A 23,004-nucleotide genomic window follows, 5' to 3' on the forward strand; every position below is an offset into this window, starting at 1 on the left:
AAGTCTTTCCTTTCATGGTGAAGTTTCAAGATGAAGCATTTCTTTAACTGAAAGATTTATTTCTTAAAGAAATAGTGCTTTAAGATTCCTCAAGATGGAAAAATAAGACAGATGTGTTATAATAATGCAAAAGTTGAGTTTTCTTATGCAGATCTGTGCTAGGGAGAGAAGAAAACATTAGGGTGTCTGGATGGAGTGAGAGTCCCTACAGACAAAGAAGATGTATTCAATATCTCCCGCTCGGAACATCACATCATACGAGGAAGAGCCCTTTAATTGCCCTCAATTCTGTTTCATAAACCGATTGTGGTGTAATAGCAACTTTATGAGCTCTTTCTCTCTCCCTCCAAAGAGCTGAGCTAGAGAATGAACATAAAATAAGATAAAATTAAATACAGTACTGTTTTCTCTCTACCCAAGACTTTTCACCCTAAAGTAATAACACACGCAGGCCTGGTTCAGTCTTGCTAAAGCCTGTGGTCAAAATGTGCTGAGTCCCTCTCACTCTGAGTGGCTACCCAAGCCCAACACAGCTGGTCTTATGTTCTGGTAACAGTGGCCTCAGGAATGAATGCCAGCCTCAATGCCCTGCTGGTTTTGCCCCCCATCCTGAAGGACAGCCTGCCCACACTGGCGGGACGTGTGTCTGAGTCCACTGCAGTCCTGTGGTAGGAGAGGCGCTGGGCATCACAGGCCAGGAATATTACATGTGCTGCATTGGAAGTTTGATTACAGTCATAAAAAGATTACCAGCTTATTAAAGAATCTATTTATGTCTAGAGTGAAGTCACTGTTTTAGGCTGGATGAAAGGAAAAACTTTCTGCTCTAGGTCGCGGACTGTGCTTCTGACTATCCAGGCTTAAGATTCTGTGACGTGTGTCCTGCCTCCCCTCCCCCCGCCTCTCCCCACCAACAGCCCTTCTCATCTCTGAGCAGTGCCCGGCCCCCCGGGGTGAGCGGGAGGGGCCGGGCGGCAGCAGGAGCTGCAGCAGTGGGGCTTCCCCTGGGGAGAGTTCACGTGCTAAGATGTTCTGACAGAGAATTTTCTTATGAAAATAAATAAACCTATCCAAGTGCATTTTGTTGGACATCTTAATGAAAATGTAGATGGCTGAGTTGGTTCTGAAAACTCAGCTATCAAAGGGAGCACAAGCAGCAATCGCTGTTGACAAGCGTTTGCACAGAAGCCGCGCGCGGCCACCCCATTCAGAGTGAGCTGGCCACCAATGGCTGCCCTACACGTGCCCTTGCTGTTCCCTAGGACAGGGGCCTGATCCTGATCCACTAGGATCTGTCCTCTGGACACGCCCAGGGCTGCTGCTCCGAAGGGCACTCAAAGCCACTGGGATTTAGACCTAGGCATTGATGCACACTTATAAACCTGGCCTACCAGGGCGAAGAAGACAAACAGAGCCAACCGCTCTCCTTTTTCTACACTGCTGTCTCCACCTTCCCTTTTCAGCCATAATCTGTTCAGCACCCACTGTGTATCAGACACTGCTAACTGCCAAATGCACATTGCCAACCTTATGAATAAGCACAGTTATTTCTCCCCTTTACAGATGAAGACATTGAGCCTTAGAAAGTTAATTGACAAAGTCACAGAGCCAAGAAGTAGTGAACCCAGATTTTCCAGACAGAAAAGCCTATGTGCCTTTAGCCCATCATGACATACAGCATCCCTGAACTGTATCTCTCTTTAATTCAAACCCCCAAAGCTACCTGGCCAGCTTAGGTCCAAATCAGATATCCATCATTTATATTTGTCTGGTCTCAGCTTTCTGTTTTCATTATAAATTTTGTTTTTTCTTTACAACTACTCACCAGCAACCATTGTCCAGACTCTCTGCTCACATGATGGGGAAGACCTACCCTGGTGATCCATGGATTGTCCTGGGTCAGGCTGGTTGGAAAAAAAAAACAAAACTGGGGATGCAATGAAAGGTGAGTAAGTAATAACTGAACTTCCTTTCTGATGCAGGCTATGTATCTGATCCCATGAGCCTGATGCATTTTCATTCTTGCCAGAACAATGGCAGCTTTGAGGGCAGCAGCTGACATCATTCTGCAGATACCTAAGGAGAGTTTTCCTCCAGACTGACAGCAGCAATTCCGACCATGGCAAGCTTGCTTCCAATTATAGTATTTTGCCCTCTGAGGTCCCCTTAAATTGGCTTGTTTATACTGGTCCTATTTAATTCCCTGCTTCAAGCTGGGCTTTGGATGTGTGCCTGACAAGGGATATACAAGAGAACCAAGACAAAAGGTATATGAGAATAGTTTTTAATTTTGTAAATGAAAAAAAAAAAAGATTTTTATTATTACTAGAAGATAGGGCCTAAATCTATGGTGGAAGCTTGACAATTATTATGTTTTCTTAGATTGAATTATGTGGACTTGTGCATGAGAAACACAAACTCGATTTTTTAGAATATTGTGCACTTTGTTAACTCATTATATTACTTCTGGTGTTCATCTCAGTGATTAAAGAGTCTTTGGTGGCATAGACAATTGGTTCAGAAGTGTATTTCATTTCAATAAGACTTCCACTGAGTACACGTTCTTCCAGACATATTGGTAAAGAGGAGTAATGACCTTCAGATCAAGAAGCTTATAAAAATAAAGCACTTAATTATTTAGTCTCTTTTCCATGGCATATCAGGTGCTCTGTGCTCTGCTTAGAGTACCTGTTGCTGTCAACACCAAGATTTTACAAATGCTCTCAGGTCAGTTATGAAACCGGTCTTCTGATGCGAGCCTGCCATTTATACCAGTCTGGCACTATGTGGTGGGAGAAGGCCTAAGGCACCTGCTTCCTTCACCAAGTTAGAAATCTGCCCTCCATTCTAGATCCAACTAGGAAGACAGAAAGAATAGTTTTGCCATTGAAATACAGACTTGGAAAAAAGAGTCAGGAAACCAGAAAATTCCAACAAGAATCATTACTGTTGACTTCGGCAAGAGAAATAAAATTAGCAAAGAAAGATTAGGCATCGTCTAAATCAGGGGTTCTCAAACTTTTTAAACAGGGGGCCAGTTCACTGTCCCTCAGACTGTTGGAGGGCTGGACTACAGTTTAAAAAAAAAACAAAACTATGAACAAATTTCTATGCACACTGCACATATCTTATTTTGAAGTAAAAAACAAAACAGGAACAAATATAGTCACACCGCCTCATGTGGCCCGCAGGCCGTAGTTTGAGGACCCCTGGAAAGTTTCTCCACCTTGGCACTATGGGCACATTGGATGGGATAATTCTTTGTTATAGGGCCTTCCCTATGCACTATGGGATGCTTAGCAACTTTCTGACCCCTTCTTCCACCCCAGATGCCAGAAACAACCCCTGTGATATTTCTTTTTCTGTGTTAAATTGACTAGATCATGGGATGCTCAGATACCTGGTTAAACATTGGTTCTCAGTGTGTCTATGAAGGTGTTTCCAGAACAATCCAGTGGATTGGTTCTATTTGAACCAATAGACTGAGAAAAACTGCTGGCTGGCTCTCCCCAGTGTGGGTGGGCGTCATCCAATCCACTGAGGGGCTGGATGGAGAAGAAAGCTGGGAAAAAGGAGACTTTGCTTCCTCTCAGTCTGAATGCCTGAGCTGGAACTTCCATCTTCCATCTTTTCTTGCCCTTGGCACTACGGTTCTTAGGACTTCACACAAAAACTGTAATCCACACCATCAGCTCTCAAGTTCTGAGACTTGGAACTCTATCACCAGCTTCTCTGGGTCTCCCATTTGTGAGTAGATCATGGGACTTTCTCAGCTTTCATAATTTCATGACTCAATACCTTATAACACACACACGTATCCTGTTTTATCTGTAAAATTGTAATACACACACCTCCAAGTCATGATAATCAAAAATGTCTCCAAACATTTCCAAATGTGCCCTAGGGGGGAAAATTGCCCAGGTTGAGAACCACTGCTCTAAATTCAAAGAGGACACAACAAGGAGCCTAAAGAGCAAAGAAATGAACAAAGAATCTGACTCGGACTGGCTACATTTAGGCACATCTGCTTTCTGCTGTATGAGGGCTCCTATCAAGTGAGATTGGAGAGTAGAAGTGCTGATGGCTCCCTAGTTGTCGGTGGCAGCTCATCTCTCCTCCACTTTCCCTCTGCCTTTTAGAAATTATGTTTCTGTTACAAATTGTACAGAAAATAATATGGACATGCCTCTAAGAACTAAAAGTAAAACTATCATTTGATCAAACAATCCCATTATTGAGTATTTATCCAAAGTGGGGGGAGGCCATTTTATCAAAAAGCTTGTGCACTTGAATGTTTATTGCAGCACAATTCACAATCACAAATATTTGGAGTCAACGCAGGGGCCCATCAACACAGGAGGGAATTAGTAAAATGTAGTACATGTATACTATGGAGTCCTACTCAGCTATCAAAAAGGGTGAACTAATATTTTTTGTAACAACCTGAATGGAACTAGCAACGATTCTTCTAAGTGAGGCATTGCAATAATGGAAAGCAAACACCACAAGCTCTCACTATTAAATTGGAACTAAACTATCAACGAACATGCTCACATATGGTAGTAAAACTCAATGGAAACCAAGCTGGTAGTGGGGGGTGGAGGGAACAGGTAAATTCACACCTAATGGGTCCAAGCACACTATCTGGGTGATGAGCACACTTACAACTTTAGCTCAAATTCATGTAACCAAAACATACATACCCCCCTAATATTCTCAATTATTTTAAAATAATTACTATTCTTTAAATATCTCAAAATGATCTACACATTCAATGCAATACCCATCAAAATTCTAATGTAATCTTTAACAGAAAAAGAAAAAAAATGCTAAAATGTTTATGGAAGCATTAAATACCCCCAATAGCGAAAACAATCTGTATAAAAAGAACACAGTGGGCAGCACGTGTGGCTCAAAGAGTAGAGCACCAGTCCCATATAACAGAGGTGGCGTGTTCAAACCCAGCCCTGGCCAAAAACAACAACAACCAAACACACACACACACACACACACACACACAAAATGAACACAGCTGTAGGTGTCACATTCCATGATTTCAAAATATAAAGTTATAGTAATCAATAATGCAATATATAATGGCATAATGGGAAAAGCTAGAAAGCCCAGAAATAAATTTATACATTGTGGTCGATTAATTTTCAACAATGGGACCAGAAAAACATAACATGGAAAAGATAGCTTCTTCCATAAATGGTACTGTGAAAACTTCATATCCAAATGCAGAAGAATAAAATTGGATCTTTATCTCACACCATATAAAAAGCCAACTCCAAATTAGTTAGAGATTTAAATGTAAGACATGAAATTATAAAAGTACTAGAAGAAAACATAATGAAGTTTCATCACTTTGGTCTGAATAATGAACTTGTGAATGACCCTGAAATGCAGAAAATGGGATTGACACAAACAAAACCTTCTGCACAGTAAAGGAAACAGTCAGCAAAGTGAAGAGATGACCCAAAAAGTAGAGGAAAACATTAGCAAACCATACATCAAATAAGTTGTCAATATCCAGAATATATAAGAAACCCAAATAACTCAACAGCAAGAAAACAAATAACTGGATTTTTAAAATGGACAAAGAACGTCGGTAGGCGTTGCTGAATATAAAACGTACAAAAGGCCAACAGACACAAGAAAAATGGCTTGAAAATGGGTAAAAAAAAAAAAAAATGTTTTTCTGTCTGTCTAAAACCTCCCCAACTTTTCCTGGGAATAAAAACCTACTTGCCTGGCATCAGGTCAGTGGTCAGGAGAGGCAGGAGAGTGTTTTTTGTTCTTTGTATTACAGAAATGGCTCAAGGGAATTGTCCAGGCAGAGGTCACAATATTGTCTTCACCAAAGATGGCATTAATCAGAAGCTTCCCTTTTAAAGCTCTATATTTCTGCTTAGAAGAAGGACATTGATACTTTAAGACAGGAATCTGACAACCTCCTCATTTGCTGGCAAATAATTAAACTTCTCTTTCCTTTGTCTTAAGGAAAAAAAAAAAAGAAAAAAACAAACAAACAAAAAAACTTTCTAGAAGGCAATTTCTATCAGAACAGCAGCCTCGCCTCTAAAATTCCTTTCAGCCTTTCTTATCATCTACATTTCCAAAGTAGCAAGTTTCTACATGCTCTGATTAGTTCATGGACAGCCCAGTTCAGGTTCGGAGGCAGAAATTAGCACCAGTGTGCATCCAGCGTCCAACTAGATTTATCCTTTTGTAGCCTGTAGCCATTTCATGGTCTTACCCAATTATTGTGGAATCATAGATACTCTATCCCAAGCAACTTCCCAAAGAGCTTTATAATAAGTAGGTCCAAGGGCTAGAGGTGACATTTCAGGCATAAACTCTTTTGGCAAAGACAGAGATGGAGGGAACGGAGCTGATCCCAGAGCACCTGTCTCCATAGCTCTCCCTCTATCCCTTAACTCCAGCTACTGAAAGGACTGAGCCAGCACTGAGCCTGGTGTACTTTGGGCCTTAATCTTTTATGAGTTGAATTGAAGGGAATACCTTAGAGAGGTTTTGTTTTGTTTGTTTTGTTTATAAGAAAAGACAATTTTAACTATAAGAGTTACCAGATACATAACTGCAATCAGGACATTGGGGTAAGTGAGGTGTCCTCCCAAGTTTCCACTGCACGAGGTCACATCCATGGGGAGCTCTGTTTACCTCTGAAATGCTTTCTTTAAGAAAGGGATTTTCCTGAACAGATTTGTCAAGATCTCTTTCTTTGTTTCTCTAATTAGCCGCCTCCTCTCTGCACACTGCATTTCCTATATGGCTGCCTGGCTTGGCTCTTCTCTTGTCAAGTGTTTGCAAATAATGAGACTAATGCATCTTGATCCCTGAGAGGGAGCACCTTTTCACAGATGCCAACCTGTAGCTCACAAACCCTTTTCATTACTGTACTCTTAATGGGGCCCAGAGATCATCTTAGAGCTTGTCTCAAGACCATAGGTTTTTTATTTTTTATTTTTTTTTAGGTTGCTTTTTTTCCCCCATGCTTTCTGAAAAATGTCTCACTAATTGCTTTCTTTTTCTGCTGGTAAAAATGAACTTCTAAGATCATGTTTTGCATGCATAGCACATTAATTTTTTTTTCCACGTGCATGCAGTACTGAGCTTACTCTGAAGATGTTCAATTAACTATAATTGTAAGCCAAATTATAGCAGCACCAGGAGAAAGTTATTCCAACAGAGTGATTATTTGGGTTAAATTATTTCCAAAGCTGACATTTTACTAGGAAGGAGAGAAAAATGGATGCTATGATAGGAGAAAAGGCTGATGCTATACAATTCATTTAAAATAAAATGTCTGATCTCTCTCTCTCCCATTTCCTCCCTTCCTCCCTTCCTTCCTTCCTCCCTCCCTCCATTTCTTCTTCATTTTCTTCTTTCTCTCTCTCTCTTGAGCATTGGCTTTGGAGTCCCTCAGACCTTCCATAGTAGTTTCATGATCTCAGGAATGTTATTTAACTTCTCTGAGCTCCAGTTAATAAACTTTAAGGTAGTGATAATAAAATTTACCTTGTAGATTTGCGGTAAGGATTCTGAACATTATCAAGTGTGCAGTATAGCTCATGGCATACCATAGCAGGTGTTGTTCGTTGTTACTGTTGCAGCACCATGTATCCAAAGAATTATACCATAAAAGGAGAAAGGAGAGCATGGGAAAGGGGGAGGTTTGTCCTCCCTTGTAAAAGTAACTATCTCATTTACATCCCCAGAAACCTCATCTTTGCAGACAGCAAGGTACTGACCTTACACCTCTGAGATAGTTCGAGCCAAGACCCAGCAGCCTTTATTTATGCCTGAAATCAAATCAGAAGAGAAATGAAATCCTTTTAGCCAAATACAAGAACCAGAAAGAATTCCCCAAGCAAGGGAAATGCTAAGTGAGCATCACTTGGGGAATGCCTATGATGTGGCTGGACTAGTTTTATATTACTTAAAATATATTATTTGACTTACTTCTCTGCATAACCCTGGAAAAGGGGGATTTTTTTCTTTGTTTTTCAAGCAGGAAATTCACATGCAGGGAGTCACAGTAACAAATCCAACCTTGTATAGAACAGAGACAATTTTCCCCACTGGTTTTTCTTGCGCTGTGTCCATGATTCACTCACTACACAGCGCAGCGTCCACTACAGTAGAGGAAAAAGTTATCCAACTCCACATGCCATGATGCCAAAGTGTGGCCACAGTGAACAAATCCGCACTTTTATACTTCTGAGGAAAATTTGGAAAGGACCCACAGGAGAAGTTTCAGGGACCAAAAGACAAACCTTTTCCTAATTGCCATGGCTCACTATTGCAAAGTAAAATTCAAAAAAAAAAAAATACACCGTCAACATTCCCACTGTTATAATTACGGAAGAGAAGGGGCTGAGTAATCTCAAGTCTCAAAAGACATGCATGTTATTTTCTAGGCAGAAAGAACTAGAAACGATCGACAGAAACAAGACTCTTACCATGATAAGCAGGAACAAAAATGTTATGAGGGCCAGGCACAGCCATTAGGGAAGCCAAGGAGTTTCTCATTCTCCTTTCCTCATTAGCACACTGGGCAGGGAAAGTGAGGGGAGGATGTCGCCATTACCAGTAGGATTTGAATAGCTTATTTCTTCCTAGTTTGGTGTTGCTTGCGGTTACTCAAGCACGCAGACTGAGGAGCTACCCCTGATCAATTCCCTTCCATATTCCAAGAGCCACAAGGCAAAGATGAGCCACTTGACATTTGCAGTCCCTTCACTGGGTATCGGCTCAAGACTCAGCTGCAGCAATAATAGTGTGTGGTCAAAGACTGTCAGCTCAATTAGCACCGTATGCAAAACAGGATGGAGAAGCAAAGTTCTTCTCCCTCCTCAGACACCCTACCTTTTAAGAGGCTAACTGGAGATAAAAAGACCAGGGGTTGCACATTTCTCCTTAGGCCGAGATCCAAGGCAGCACAGCAACCACCCCAGTGGCAGGGCGCTAATTAAATTAGGCTTCCTGAATTAAAACACTGCCAAGGGTGCCAGGCCCTGCTGATGAGGACACGTCTCCAAAGCACTCTTAGCTAAAAAGCACTCTCAGATAAAAAGAATAGTATCTCAGGAATCTGTCTTTTAAGCAATGGACTTGTATGTGGAAAAAAGGTATCTTTACCATCTTTAAAAAAGGTTTTTAAGATCACTAATTTCACTGCCCTCCATCTCCTTTTTTATCTCAACTAATCAGGAAAGAGGAAGGTGAAAGCAGGACCACAAAATTTAATAAAAATAATGTGAAGGATGGTTTTCCCGTCAGCGTTTTATTTGTAATAATTTGTGGATCATTTAACACCACTTCAAAAGGTAGTCCACAGTGAGAAATTATCAGGCTTTTCTTTAAGAATTTTTTTTTAGGAAGAGCAGCGAGAGAGAAGGAGGGCGGGGTGGGGTTTCAGTGTGTGACACATCTTGTACCCTCAACGAATCCCCAACAATAAAAATTTTAAAAAAGAATGTTTTTGTCCTTTTCTGAAACTCACATTCATCTGAGAAATAAGAAGCAATGTTAATATTGAAAATATCTTGAGGTGATCCAAATAAAAATGAATGGAACACTGCATGACCCACGTTTATCCTACACACAGATGAAACTGGACGAAACGGAACAGGAAGTGCCTCCGTCTTGCTCAGTAGAGCTTCTTCCGTCCATCGCGATGTACCAAAGTGGACAAAGAGGGGACCCCCCCCGTTGGAGTTTAAAACATATGTTCTTACACATTCGCCTGTAATCAGAATCACTGCACAGCTTATTAAACGGATTGCAGGGCCTACCCTCCAAGTTGTAGAATCAGAAGCTCAAGAGTGGGCCCCAAGGATTTGTGTTTCTAACAAATTCCCTGAATTTGGACCCCAGCGGTAAAGCCCAGGCATAGTGGCCAACGGCACCAGCTTTAGAGTTAGGCTCGGTGAATGGCTCCCCCATCACAGTGTGACCTGTGTGACCACGGGCGAGTTACTTAGTCTCTCTGATCTTCAGATTCCCTGTTTGTAAAATGGAGATAATAATTCTTTCCTCACAGAGAGGATTAAATGAAATAATGTATGAAAATCTCTTATCACAGGCGCATAATAAATGTTCCATAACTATTAGCCATGCTTGATGGCCGAGAGACAGATCAACCAAGTACAGAGGCTGAACCATTGTTTTTCTGGATGCTAATGAAAGTATTATGGATTGAGAAAATTTGAGTGTGTGTAAGATAAACCCTTAATTGGGATTCTGCAATTGAGGCTATATAACAAAAAGAATACGAGAATAACACAGGAGCATAATTTTATCTGGACACAATTACAACCAGATTTGCCGTGCAGTTAGGTTAAACAATTACTACTACCTCCAAGGAATGTGTGTTACATAGCTTTGAGGTGCCACCTCAGATCTTCCTTACATCACTCTATGTCCTTGGCCATTGTGTCACTCACTAGCACCATAACGAGCTCCTTGTGCGCACAGCCTGACCACACGTCACCTCCCTGCAGGGCAGGCCACTGCTGCCTCCCGCTCTGCCCCTTAGCGCTGCCCTGTTGCCCTGAGTAGAGCTGTCCCAGGTCTTCCCTGCCTTGGAATCCAAGCTGGCAGTTAACACATGTTGGCCTGGGGAAGAAACCTTTGACCTCTAGGAAACCAACGTCAGGGAAAACATCTCCACAGAACCCCATCGTCCTGAGGCACAGTCATTCTCAGGGCCTCAGGAGACAATTCATGAGACCAACCATCAGTTGCCCTGGATCCCAAACAGTACCCAGCTCAGTAACGCACAGCAGGGTGTGCTCCACCCACCCCCTTCCGTTCTCACTGGACTTTCCTCTCACCCTGTCTCTGCACTGGGCCAGCACTCCCTGGCGTAGCAGCAGCACTGTGCCTCAGGCTCTGCCTCCTGGTGAGACTGAGCTTGGATAGATGGCATACCCGGAACTGGGTGCTGACCCTCGCTTAGTTAGGAACAGTTTGTGGAATGAAGAAGTGGCTCAATACTCAATGAGAACAAGAATCAATTAATATATGAATGAACAAGTGAGTTTAGTGAGCTGTTAGACTGAAATTATGATTTTAGCCTGATTTCTTTGAGCCCCTGCTGAGTCTCCCCATCTCTGTTTTTGCCCTGTTTTGTGTTTCTTGCGTACGGGATGCTGTGCTCAGCACCACTGTTCTTTTTTTGTTTTGTTTCGTTTTTTATTTTCGCAGTTTTTGGCTGGGGCTGGGTTTGAACCCACCACCTCCGGCATATGGGGCCGGCACCCTACCCCTTTGAGCCACAGGTGCCGCCACTGTTCTTGACCATCCCTTTGCACGTACCCTTATCACCAGCAAAACTACGGGGTGTTACTGTCATTGTCCTGTATTTCTATAAACTGAATTTTTTCCCTCTTTCTTCATTATTTTTATCTCATTTTACTGATCTAGTCAGTATTTACCAATTTTCCTATTTTATTAAAATATTAAAATCTAACGTTTACCCAATGATGTTTTTCTTTTTATTTTCTTAGTGTCTCTCCAGTACTACTCTTCAGGAAGTTCTGTCATTTTCATGCAATTTTCATGCAAATGACTGGCTTCCTGGCAGGGCCTGGAGAGCCTGGCCTTCCCCACTGACTGTCTTCATGGTGCTCCCCCTTCCTTCAGTTTAAGCATCCCTCACCCTTCGAAGGGCTAATGAATGAAATCCTCTCTTACTACCTTTTTTAAAACTCACTGATATTCATTAAATATGCGCTTTACCCACTTTTAAGAAGTGGGTAGTTTCAGAAGAACAAGAAAGCAAGTGCTCACGTCTTACTGTAGCAAGCTGCGCCCCCACCATTGCGTTACACTTCCTCCTTCCTTGCTGTAAGTGCCTGCCCATCCTTCCAGCCAGAGTTCTGCACAAAGAGAACAAGGAAGCTGAATACAAAATCAAGAACAAAGGACTGCCAGATTGGAAAGGCACCAAGGGAAAGGTCCATTCCAGGACGTGAAGTGACGAAACAGTGGCACGGGACTGTTACTCTGCCACTCCCTAGAACCCAAACTCAAAAGTTTTTGGCATCCACATAATCACCCAAACAAACCCTTCCATCTCTTGGAATACAAAGTGAAGGGATTCTTTGGGCAATTTCAACTGGTCAAATCTGAGCAAAGCAAGCACATTTTAAAAAAATCTAGTAATTAAAATAATTGGCTGGCTAGGAAAACACTGTCCCAGTTAATTGATCTTCACTGAAGAAACATTACGCTTTAGGGAAAATGCATGTTTAATAGAAGTAATAAGTTATTAATACAAATGGAAATTCTGCATAATGTAAAATAGCGAGTAGTGGAAACCATTCAAGTTGCTTGCTTAAGCTAAATTAGTTTGTTCCTTTCCCCCACCCTGTCCATTAAGCTGTTAATTGATTTAAAATATTAATAAGGCTCAAGGAAACATTCCTCCTTATTTGCAATTTTCTGTCAAATATTACTACTGTATCAAAAATGATTTTGTAGCTGGGCACAGTGGCTCATGCCTATAATCCTAGCACTCTGGGAGGCTGAGGCAGGTGGATTCCTGAGACCAGCCAGAGCTAGAGCGGGACCGTCTCTAAAAATAGCTAGGTGTTGTGGCTGATGCCCAGCTACTTGGAAGGTTGAGGCAAAAGGATGGCTTGAGCCCAGGAGTTTGAGGTTGCTGTAAGCTATGATGGTATAGCACTCTACAGAGGATGACAAAGTGAGACTCTGTTAGGAAGGAAGGAAGGAGGAAGGAAGGAAGGAAGGAAGGAAGGAAGGAAGGAAGGAAGGAAGGAAGGAAGGAAGGAAGGAAGGAAGGAAGGAAATGAAAGAAAGAAAATTATTTTGTAATATAAACATCTATTGCAATTAATCAGAGCCACATTGCACAACAAACAGGCGTATTTACAAATGTTTACTAATGTCCTTAACCTGGTTAAAAAAAATTCTACTTTATCCCTTTATAATTTTAAATGATTTGCCTTGAAAGTCATGTTTCCTCTTACTTTTATAGACTCCACAGAGTTCATTTTTTTCCTGTGGTGCTAATTGATGGTGTTTGCTTGCAAAGCATGGCATTAATAACTATCCAAATAGCACTGTACGTCGAAAAGGGGCTGTTAGCTCTGTCTCTAAGGAGAAGATGACTGTTTTTTTGCACCCTCATACAGGTGCCTGTCACCCTTCTGAGTCACTCAGGGATTTCATAACAGAGCCCACAGCAGGCAAAGGAGTGTTCCTTCTCGCTCCTTACAGCTTTGGCCCACCCCACCTGTGGAGAGCTAGAAGAAGTCAGGTGTACCCCTCAAACTTCCTTTTCCCTACTTGTTTAGGGCCTCTTCGGAGAGAGGTGAGGAATACCTTACAGTCCTCATCTGCCAACCCTTATCCTAGCTTCCTCTCTGATATTTTTTGAACTTTTTATTAAATAATGATCAAGTTACAAGAATATGCAGTGGAGAGGTCCTGGTATTCACCCCCGAGTTCCCCCCACCCCTATGGAACATCTTGTTTTACCGCAGTACAATATCAAAACCTTCAGTTTCCCCCTAAACCCATGGAAATTGACATTGGCTCATGCTTTGATATGAATGTGTGTGTCCCTCCAAAATTCCTACGCTAGAACTTACCCCTCAAGGTGATGAATTGAGAGATGGGGCCCTTAGGAGGCGAGGCATTAATGGCATTAATAACTATGCCATTATTAAGAGGCTTCAGGGAATCTCCCCTTCCATCCCTTCTGCCATGCGAGGACACCAAGAAATTGCCAAATGGGAGGAAGGGACCTTCCAGAGACCCAACCTGGTGGCTTTATCTTAGACTGCCCAGTCTCTAGAACTGTGAGAAATAAATTTCAGTCCCAGACAAAGCTGTGCATGGCATAAGGATGGCTGTCCGTGACAGACTGTATGTGTGATGCTGACCCCGTAGAATTATAATGAAGCCAAAAAGTGTCTTTCACCTGGTGCCGTCTTAATGCTCCTGACCCTTGTAGGCCTAGGCTAATGTCTATGTTGGTGTGCTAGTTTTTAAAAAAATATTTTCAAAATTCAAAGATTAAAAATAGAAAAAAAAACTCATGGGATAGAACATAAAGAATATTTTCACACAGCTATAGGATGTGTTTGTGTTTTAAGTAGTAGCATTACAAGAGAGCTCCCAAGTTAAAAATATATGAAATTGTATAAAGTGAAAAGTTACAGTAAGCTAAGGTTAGTTTATTATTGAAGAAATGACATTTGTTAGTGCAGCCCAAGTGCAAAGTGTTATCAAGGCTACAGTAGCACAGAAGACCTCGGCCTTCACATTCACTCACCGCTCACTTCACCGACTCACCCAGTGCGATGTCCAGCCTCACAAACTCCATTCACAGCAAGTGCCCTTTACATGTGGGCCATTTTTTTCAATTTTATTCAGCATTTTTACGGCATCTTTTCCATGTTTAGATATACGAATACTGACCACTGTGCCACAGTTGCCCACAGTATTCACTATGACGGCTGCTGTACAGGTCTGAGCCTCAGAGCAAAGGGCTGCGCATGGAGCCCGGCGTGAGGTGGGCTGTGCCCTCCAGGCTTGGGTGAGGCACACTATCTATCACTCTACCATGTCTGAGCAAGCATGAAATCACCTGAAAACACATTTCTCAGATCATATCCCTGTTGTTAAGGAACACAGGACCGCATTTTGTTGTAACGGCACAAGCAGGCTAAGATGACCCGCTCCCCTTTAGAAGATGCTTTTACTCACTGCTAACTGGGCAGAGACCCTGAGCTCATCTTATTTTACCATCTGCTCTAGACGAATTATAAGAGATTGAGAAAAATTGAAACGTGGCGTACTCACAATACTCCTTTCTTCTCTAAAATTTCACACAACCCAGTCGTTTCCTTGCCCTATTTGTGAACCCTTCCTTGGAGTTGAAATAAGGGAAGAAATACCACTAACAAGAGCATTGCAATTTTAAACGCCTCTAAAAAGAGTATTACAATGTTAAATGCCAGTAACAAAAGCATTGTAATTTTAAAATCTCCCTGCAACCATTTTAAGACAATTTTGTTAAACCATCATGTAAAGAAGGTTTAGTTCTGAAAAAATTAAATCTCAACTGCTAGCATCTTCATAATCAGTCTAAGCCTTATTTTGGGGAACTTGTACCTATGAATATGTTAGTACCTAGGAACATTGAAAAGATATGTGTGTGTGTGTGTATATACACGCATACACACATACACACAAACATAAATGTATATATATTCTCTTACTTTTCAATTAAATGATGTAATTATTTTAAAGACTAAGACGATGTCAAAAATCTACATTTTATAATGCAGGAACCTGATACTTTGAAGGACATTCCCATTGTAATTTAAGTAGATCCTGCATAACAATACTTTTAATTGCTGAACTTGCAGGAAACAAGGAAAGTCTTAAAAAAATAAAAGTGAGATAAAACCAGTAGCAGTTGGGTAAACACAAGGGAGCAATCAAGGTCGTCCTGAGCACATTATAATATAAATACTGAAGCTGAAGATCAAGCCTTGAGCCAACAATAAGGGAAGTTTTATTAAAAAATGGCACATTACATCAAAATAAAAAATGAAAGTTATTTAGACATATATGCAAATAAAACTTACGAAAGACCAAAGAAATTAAAATTAGCACATCAACTGGCACATTCAACTGTACCCTCGAAGAATTATCCACAAATTAAGATTAAATTGATACATACACAGCTAAGACACCAAGCACCACGAAGGAGAGAGGGCAGAAATTACAAACTACAGACCCACCACAGACGGCAAGGCTTACAGACAGTAGACCAATCAGTTTCAGAAGAGAAAATAATGACCTACACATTTTTTTTTTTAATTTTTAAAGTGAAATCACACAAAGTAGAAAAAATTAACAAGTAGCGTGTTACCATCAGAAATGAACAGGCAGATTTGGATTAAAGGCTACATAAAACCCTGAGAAATAAAAATAAAATCGTTGAAAGGGCACCTGTGGCTCATATATAATGGGCGGCACCTGTGGCTCAAGGAGTAGGGCGCCGGTCCCATATGCCGGAGGTGGCGGGTTCAAACCCAGCCCCGGCCAAAAAAAGAGACAAAAAAAAAAAAAAAAAAAAGAAAGAAAATTAGACACAGATAAATAGAAACAAAGAACTGGGAGACAGCTCTGAAAAAATTACACTGAAAGCAACATTTAAGAACAAAGAACAAGAGGATTTAGATACCTGCCTCGGTCTCGTGTTCGCTACCAGATTCTACTTCATGAGAACAATGTGTGATCATAACATGTGAGTGGAAAGCACTATTGAATAGTTACAGGAGAGACGCATGAGACTGCCTTGGTCCCTCTCCAACCCTTGTCCTCAGGCCACTCTTAGCTAATGTATTTCTCTCTTCAAGGCCTTTCTTGTTCATTATATCCTGATGTTCCATGAAATAAATGTGGGGTGGCATTATACACACCAATTCCACCTTTCCTTAAGGGTCAGTGGAGGCAGATCTTTTTCAGGTGTGTATTGGACAAGTGTAGAGCTATTTTATCATCCTGGGTAGAGGTGCTCAGTTTAAAGACCTTCGATTTGGGGGATCAGGGTGCACAACCATTTTACACTAAACCTTTAAGGTCACATTAGCTGGTGATTGCCGTTAACACAGGCTTTGCTACTTGTAGCAGCACGTAGCATGTGATGGCTGCTCAGAAGCAAAGTCAGGACTCAGTGTCACAGATCTTAGGTTTGCAAATGGAGATTAAAAACTGAAGAAAACAATAGAATCTGATTATAACCAGAGAAACATTTGACTCCGGAAGAGGCCTCGGTAGAGAAGGGAAGGCTATTTCTCAGCTTGCAGACAAATGTATGACTAAAGGGCTGCCTTTTGGGTAACTGGACAAGGAACCCAGCATCACTCTTGTAACTGGTAGTTCTGTGCTGTGGAAGTCCCCAGCTTAGTGGCATGGAGACAGTTTGGCTGTCCGTATCAATCACCTTGGGAGATCATGTTAAGTCCTGAGGCCCAACTTCTTTACCTAGAAATTTGAAAAGTCTCCTGCAAAAAATTCTACTGTATGACCAAAGTTGAAAACCAGTGATTTAGATTTGAGTTGTTGTGAATTTGTATACACTTAGATAGCCTCGTAATTTATTGAATTATACTGGAAGTTTATATGCTACCGAGTGCCATGAATATTAGGATTATTTCAGTGGGGAAAATTCTCCTTCATTCTTAGATTTTTCTTTTCTTTACATTTAATCAATGACAGGAGTGCGCATGCACGTATGTGTGTAAAATAAATTCTATGTGGGCCTTCTGCTGTCTCTCTTTAACCATTAACCTTGATAGTCTCTGTGGAGATTTTAGAGGGCAAACTTCAGGGACACCCAAACTGTTCACCCTTACACTACATTTGAAAGCACACATTTCCACGTTTGCAAGGCAAGGACTAAATCAGCTGTTAAAAAAAAAAAAAAAGAAAGAAAAGAAGCACTGAAAAGTTTGTATTTCTGAAAAGAAAATATGACTAATTAGAAACAGTATTTTGAAGTGAAATAAACTCTGGACTATAGATAGAAGTTCCAGTCCGGTTTCTGACCCTAACAAATGTGGAGCCCACTCCCCAGCGCCTTCAAGCCTCTGCTGTCTCCGTGGATACAGGAAGAGTGACAGGTGGAATCTGTCACAGCTAGTGTCCCTACCAACTCTAACATTTTATAAAAATAATTGCCTTTTTTCTTTAGTCAACAAATGTAGAGGTTCGCTCTATTCCTTCAACACCAGTCAAAAACTTTCAGAACAACATTTAGCAAAGCTGCCCCAATCTCTCGTTAATTCTTGCGTTCACTTATATACCAGGGACTTACTGAGCACATGCCCTGTGCCAGAAAATCATGCATGAACCGGGTCAGATCCCTTCTCTTCTCTAATGGAGCTAACGTTCTACTGAGGAACAAGTCAGCCTGTGTTAGCCTGAAATGTCACTGTCAGAATTCTACAGTCCTTTGCCCTTCTTCACGACATCTTACATTTGCATTCTAACAGATGTAACAGAGAAGATGAAGAAGGAGCGGAAGCAAAGATTAAAAACCTGACTAAAATAAAGATTTTTAATAATAGTCTCAAAAAGAGAGCAAGAGTCTAATAAATTATCCATGCCACTACACGGTTAAAGTCAATTAGATCCTTACTCTAGTTATTTCAAAACATTTGTGTTTAAGACATACTTTTGAAAACTAAAATTTCTGTGACATATTGGGGAGGGGAATTATTTACTTGATCATTCTTTAGCAAACCTACAGTCCCCAAGCCAAACTGGCATCTTGCCTTTTTTTGTAGATACAGTTCCTTTGGGATACACCCACACCCACACCACCTCTTTTAAGTATTGTCTACAGAGGCTTTCACCCTAGAATAGCAGCATTGAACAGTTGCAACTGTGTATCCCACAAAGACTAAAATACTTAAAATCTGATCCTTTGCAGAAAATGTCTGCAGAGCCCTGCTTTTTTAGCACTGAGATGCTGTTTGAATACAACTATTGACCTCCCTGACCGTGTGCTCAGACACACCAGAGGTGCCGGCTTCCTTCCTTAGAAACAGCTGCACATTACACCAGGAGTCTTCTTCCTTACAGCAGCACAGTGTCGCATAACCTGCTTCTTTGTTTTGCTGCTGACAGACATCATTTTAATAGTATGCAGCCCAAGTGCCCATCGATCCATGAATGGATTAATAAATTGTGGTATATGTACACTATAGAATATTACGCAGCCTTAAAGAAAGATGGAGACTTTACCTCTTTCATGTTTACATGGATGGAGCTGGAACATATTCTTCTTAGTAAAGTGTATCAAGAATGGAAGAAAAAGTACCCAATGTACTCACCCTTATTATGAAACTAATGTAGGACCTTCACATGAAAGCTATAACCCAGTTACAACCTAAGAATAGGGAGAAGGGGGAAAGGGAGGGGAGGGAGGGGGGAGGTAGGTGGAGGGAGGGGGATTAATGGGATTACACCTGCGGTGCATCTTACAAGGGTATATGTGAATCCTAGTAAATGTGGAATGTAAAGGTCTCAGCAAAATAACTAAGAAAATGCTACAAAAGCTATGTTAACTAATGTGATGAAAATGTGTCAAACGATCTATGAACCAAGTGTATGGTGCCCCACAATCATACTAATGTACACAGCTATGGTTTAATAAAAATAAATAAATAAATAAAATAAAAAAAAATAATAGTATGCAGCCAAAACAAACCTTGCACATTAATCAGACTTTTGACCACTTGGGACCTGCTAGGCCTTGTAGCTGAAGAAACGTGGCCCTGTGCTACTCACCTCACTGCTGGGTTCAGAATATCTTTGTTCACATACCTCTGAAAGAGTTTCGAAAGAAACTGGTGGCATCCCTTCACACTTCCTTTTTATTGACATCGAAAATTTTTCATAAGTTTAAACAGTAGTTACAGACGTCATTTCTAACATGTTATAAAACAGGACGTTTTCAGATAAAATGGTTAAATCTCTTTTCTACATGTGTCCAAGGGAATCAAAATACTGGTAGCAAAATGTAGCAATTTTATGTCAGCGTCGTCCATGTAGTGGCTTCTGTGGGGCACCACCTTGAACCCCCCTTCACAGTAAATGCTTCCTTTGCCCGGCAGCCTGTAGAAGGCTATAACATCCAAGTGTCTTCACAGGACTCAAGGGACCATCTACCAGGGGTCCTCAAACTTTTTAAACAGGGGACCAGTTCACCGTCCCTCAGACCGTTGGAGGGCCAGACTATAGTTTAAAAAAAACAACTATGAACAAATTCCTATGCACACTACGCATATCTTATTTTGAAGTAAAAAAAACAAAAAGGGAACAAATACAATATTTAAAATGAAGAGTAAGTAAAGTTAAATCAACAAACTTACCAGTATTTCAATGGGAACTATGGGCCTGCTTTTGGCTATTGAGATGGTCAATGTCCAGTTCCATATTTGTCACTGCTAGTCATAACAAGTGATGCAAATGTGCATCAGTTAGTCTAGCTCTTGTTGGAGGTTTCAGATGTTTCATTCTGGAAGAAGTCTGTTCACAGACGTAAATGCTACCAAAGATAGTTGCCATTTTGAGTGCATGGTTCCTGAGATTAGAATATGTCGCAGAGGGGAGAGGCATAGAAATTAGGAAGGCTGCTTGACTTGAATGCATCTTTCAAAGAGTCACAATTCTGCAGTTCAGCCAGTTCCATTTGGTAAATTGTATCCACATTTTCAATGTCAATAGAAAATGGGTTACAGAAAAGCTGTATGTCCTGTTCATGGAGATGAAGCTCTTTAAATCTAAATTGGGGGCAGTGCCTGTGGTTCACGGAGTAGGGCACCGGCCCCATATACCACGGGTGGTGGGTTCAAGCCCAGCCCCAGCCAAAACTGCAAAATAAATAAATAAATTAAATAAATAAATAAATCTAAATTGGAACTCCTTTTGCAACTTCTCCAGTGAATCCACATATGTTTTGTTTGGGAATGCAACCAATGATTTTTCTGCTAACAGATTTTTTTCTTTTTTGTCTTTACCTTTATAGTTTCCAGTGAAACACATTTTATAATCAAAATGTTTATACAGAAAAGGAGCCCACAAAAATTTTTTTTCAACCCTCCACACCCAAGCAGCAACCCTACTCTGTCTATTCCACTAATATCTTTTTTTTTTTTAATATTGTTGGGGATTCATTGAGGGTACAATAAGCCAGGTTACACTGATTGCATTTGTTAGATAAAGTCCCTCTTGCAATCATGCCTTGCCCCCAAAAGGTGTGGCACACACCAAGGCCCTGCCCCCCTCACTCCTTCCCTCTTCCGCTAACAGATTTTGAGTTGTGGGGAGACGGCAGAAATTTTCCTCCTTCACTTGTTTGATGAGGAGGCCTAATTTTACTTCAAGTGCTTTCACATGTGATTGCGTATCACAGATGAGCTTCCCCTTTCCTTGAAGTTGCACATTGAAACTGTTGAGTAGCTCTGTTACCTCTGTCAGAAAGGCAAGGTGCCATTTCCATTCTGCATCATTGAGCTCTGGTACTTCTTTGTTTTTTGAAAGCAGAAAAGCTGTAATCTGTGGAAGTAACTCATAGAAATGTTTCAAAACTCTCCCTCGACTCAGCCAATGGACTTGTGTGTGGTACAGAACATCTTCATAGGCAACATTTAGCTCAGACAGAAATTCCTGAAATTGTCTGTGGTTTAGTGTATTACCTCTAATGAAGTTAACACAAGATACCACAGTTTTCGTAACAAAGTCCCACTTCAGTGATTTACTACACAGCGCTTGTTGGTGGATGAGGCAGTGTATGGCTATTGGATGAGAATTGTTATGTTTGTCCATCTCTTAGTTAATGCGAGCAATTACTCCTTTCTTAGACTTCACCATGCTAGGAGCACCATCAGTTGTCACACTGGCTAGTTTAGCCCAGTCCAGCTCAAAACCAGTTTGGCAAAACTTTTCATAGATATCCTGTCCTGTAGTTGTTCCTTTGATGCTTTGCAGTACAGCAAGCTCTTCTGTGACTTCGAAATAGTCATTTGTCCCACGAATAAAAATTAGAAGTTGTGCAGAGTCACGAACATCATTACTTTTGTCTAGTGCCAAAGAAAAATAGGAAAATTTTTTTGCAGAATTTTGCAAATGCTGGTGCAAATTGTCTCCCATTTCTTCAATCCTTCATGTAATTCTGGGTCCTGAAAGACTCACTGTACTAAATAAATTGGCCTTCTCTGGGCACATCTATTTGGCAACAGAAAGAAGGCATTCTTTAACAAATTCTCCCTCCACAAATGGTCTGCCAGTGCATGCTATTAGCTTGGCAACTTGAAAAATTGCTCGCAGTAATGAAATATTTAGCTGCTTCTGCTTTACAAAAGTATTTTGCTGAGTTGTCAATGTATTTTTCAGTTTTAATATTTTATCTTTTCTCACTTCTCCGACCAAACAATCATATTTATCTTTATGTTGAGTTTGATAGTGTCAACGCAAATTGTATTCTTTGAACACAGACACCATATTCTGGCATATCAAACACACAGCTCTTTCCTTGTGCTGCATGAAAAAATAATCATAAATCCACTGTTTTTTGAATATCCTACACTCCCACTCAATTTTTTTCTTTCTTGATATCATTGTTTCCCAGGGATTCCAAATTGCTATTAGTGAAATACCAATATACATATACAGTGCTACAAAAACAATATACCAGCAAAAACTTTGCCCACACAGAGACATATAGACTGCACTGCCCATCAATGCAGTCTGATCAGTGCCCATCAATGCAGTCTGATCAGTGTCCACCAATGCAGCCTTGCCAGTCCACATCATTTCAGCCTCAACAGTGCCCTTATTGGTGGACATCCGCTTTTACCTCAGGCTCACACTGGTGTGGTGCGGGAACCAGCATGATTACAGAGCCGGTTCCTCCACCACCTTTCCAGTTCACACTACCCTGTGTGAGCTGCACTGCGATCTGTGAATTCACACAGGAATCTGATCACATGGGTGAGAAGAACCATGCAATCAGATTCCACTGCAGGAAAAAAGAAGGCATATATGCCTTTTTTCTTATGAATCTAATGCAAGTTCAGCTATACAAGCATGTGGCTGAACTCTCACTGCTCGGAGATGGCAACAGTGTGAACCGGGGCTTACACAGCACACAACATACAACATCATACACAACTGAATAGCAATCAGAATATAATAAATGCAGGGGAGTCGGAGAGTTCGGCTCACATTCCACACATGTGCACTGTGGGCCCGGGACTAGTCGGCTGCTAAGCAGGACAGGCAGCAGCCCTGGTGGGCCAGATAAATGTCCTTGGCGGGCCACATATGGCCTACGGGCCGTAGTTTGAGGACTTCTGACCTAGACCAAGGTTTTCCTCCCTGTCAAAGAGGCAGCCAGTGCTGAGCTCCTGGTCTATGGGGAGA

General features: G+C 41.2%; 1 protein-coding gene across 1 annotated transcript in view; it reads left to right on the top strand.

Moving 5' to 3' along the window:
* The window catches only part of TNNI3K (TNNI3 interacting kinase), a 251,733-nt gene extending 249,221 nt beyond the window's left edge, over window positions 1-2,512 (top strand). Inside the window, exon 24 of the mRNA XM_053591701.1 lies at window positions 1,983-2,512. Coding sequence (XP_053447676.1) covers window positions 1,983-2,059 — 77 coding nt within the window. The 3' untranslated portion in view covers window positions 2,060-2,512. The remainder of the gene's footprint in view (window positions 1-1,982) is intronic.
* Window positions 2,513-23,004: the final 20,492 nt, after the last annotated feature.

The sequence above is a fragment of the Nycticebus coucang genome, chromosome 5 (assembly GCF_027406575.1).
Source record: "Nycticebus coucang isolate mNycCou1 chromosome 5, mNycCou1.pri, whole genome shotgun sequence".
Lineage (NCBI taxonomy): Eukaryota > Metazoa > Chordata > Mammalia > Primates > Lorisidae > Nycticebus > Nycticebus coucang.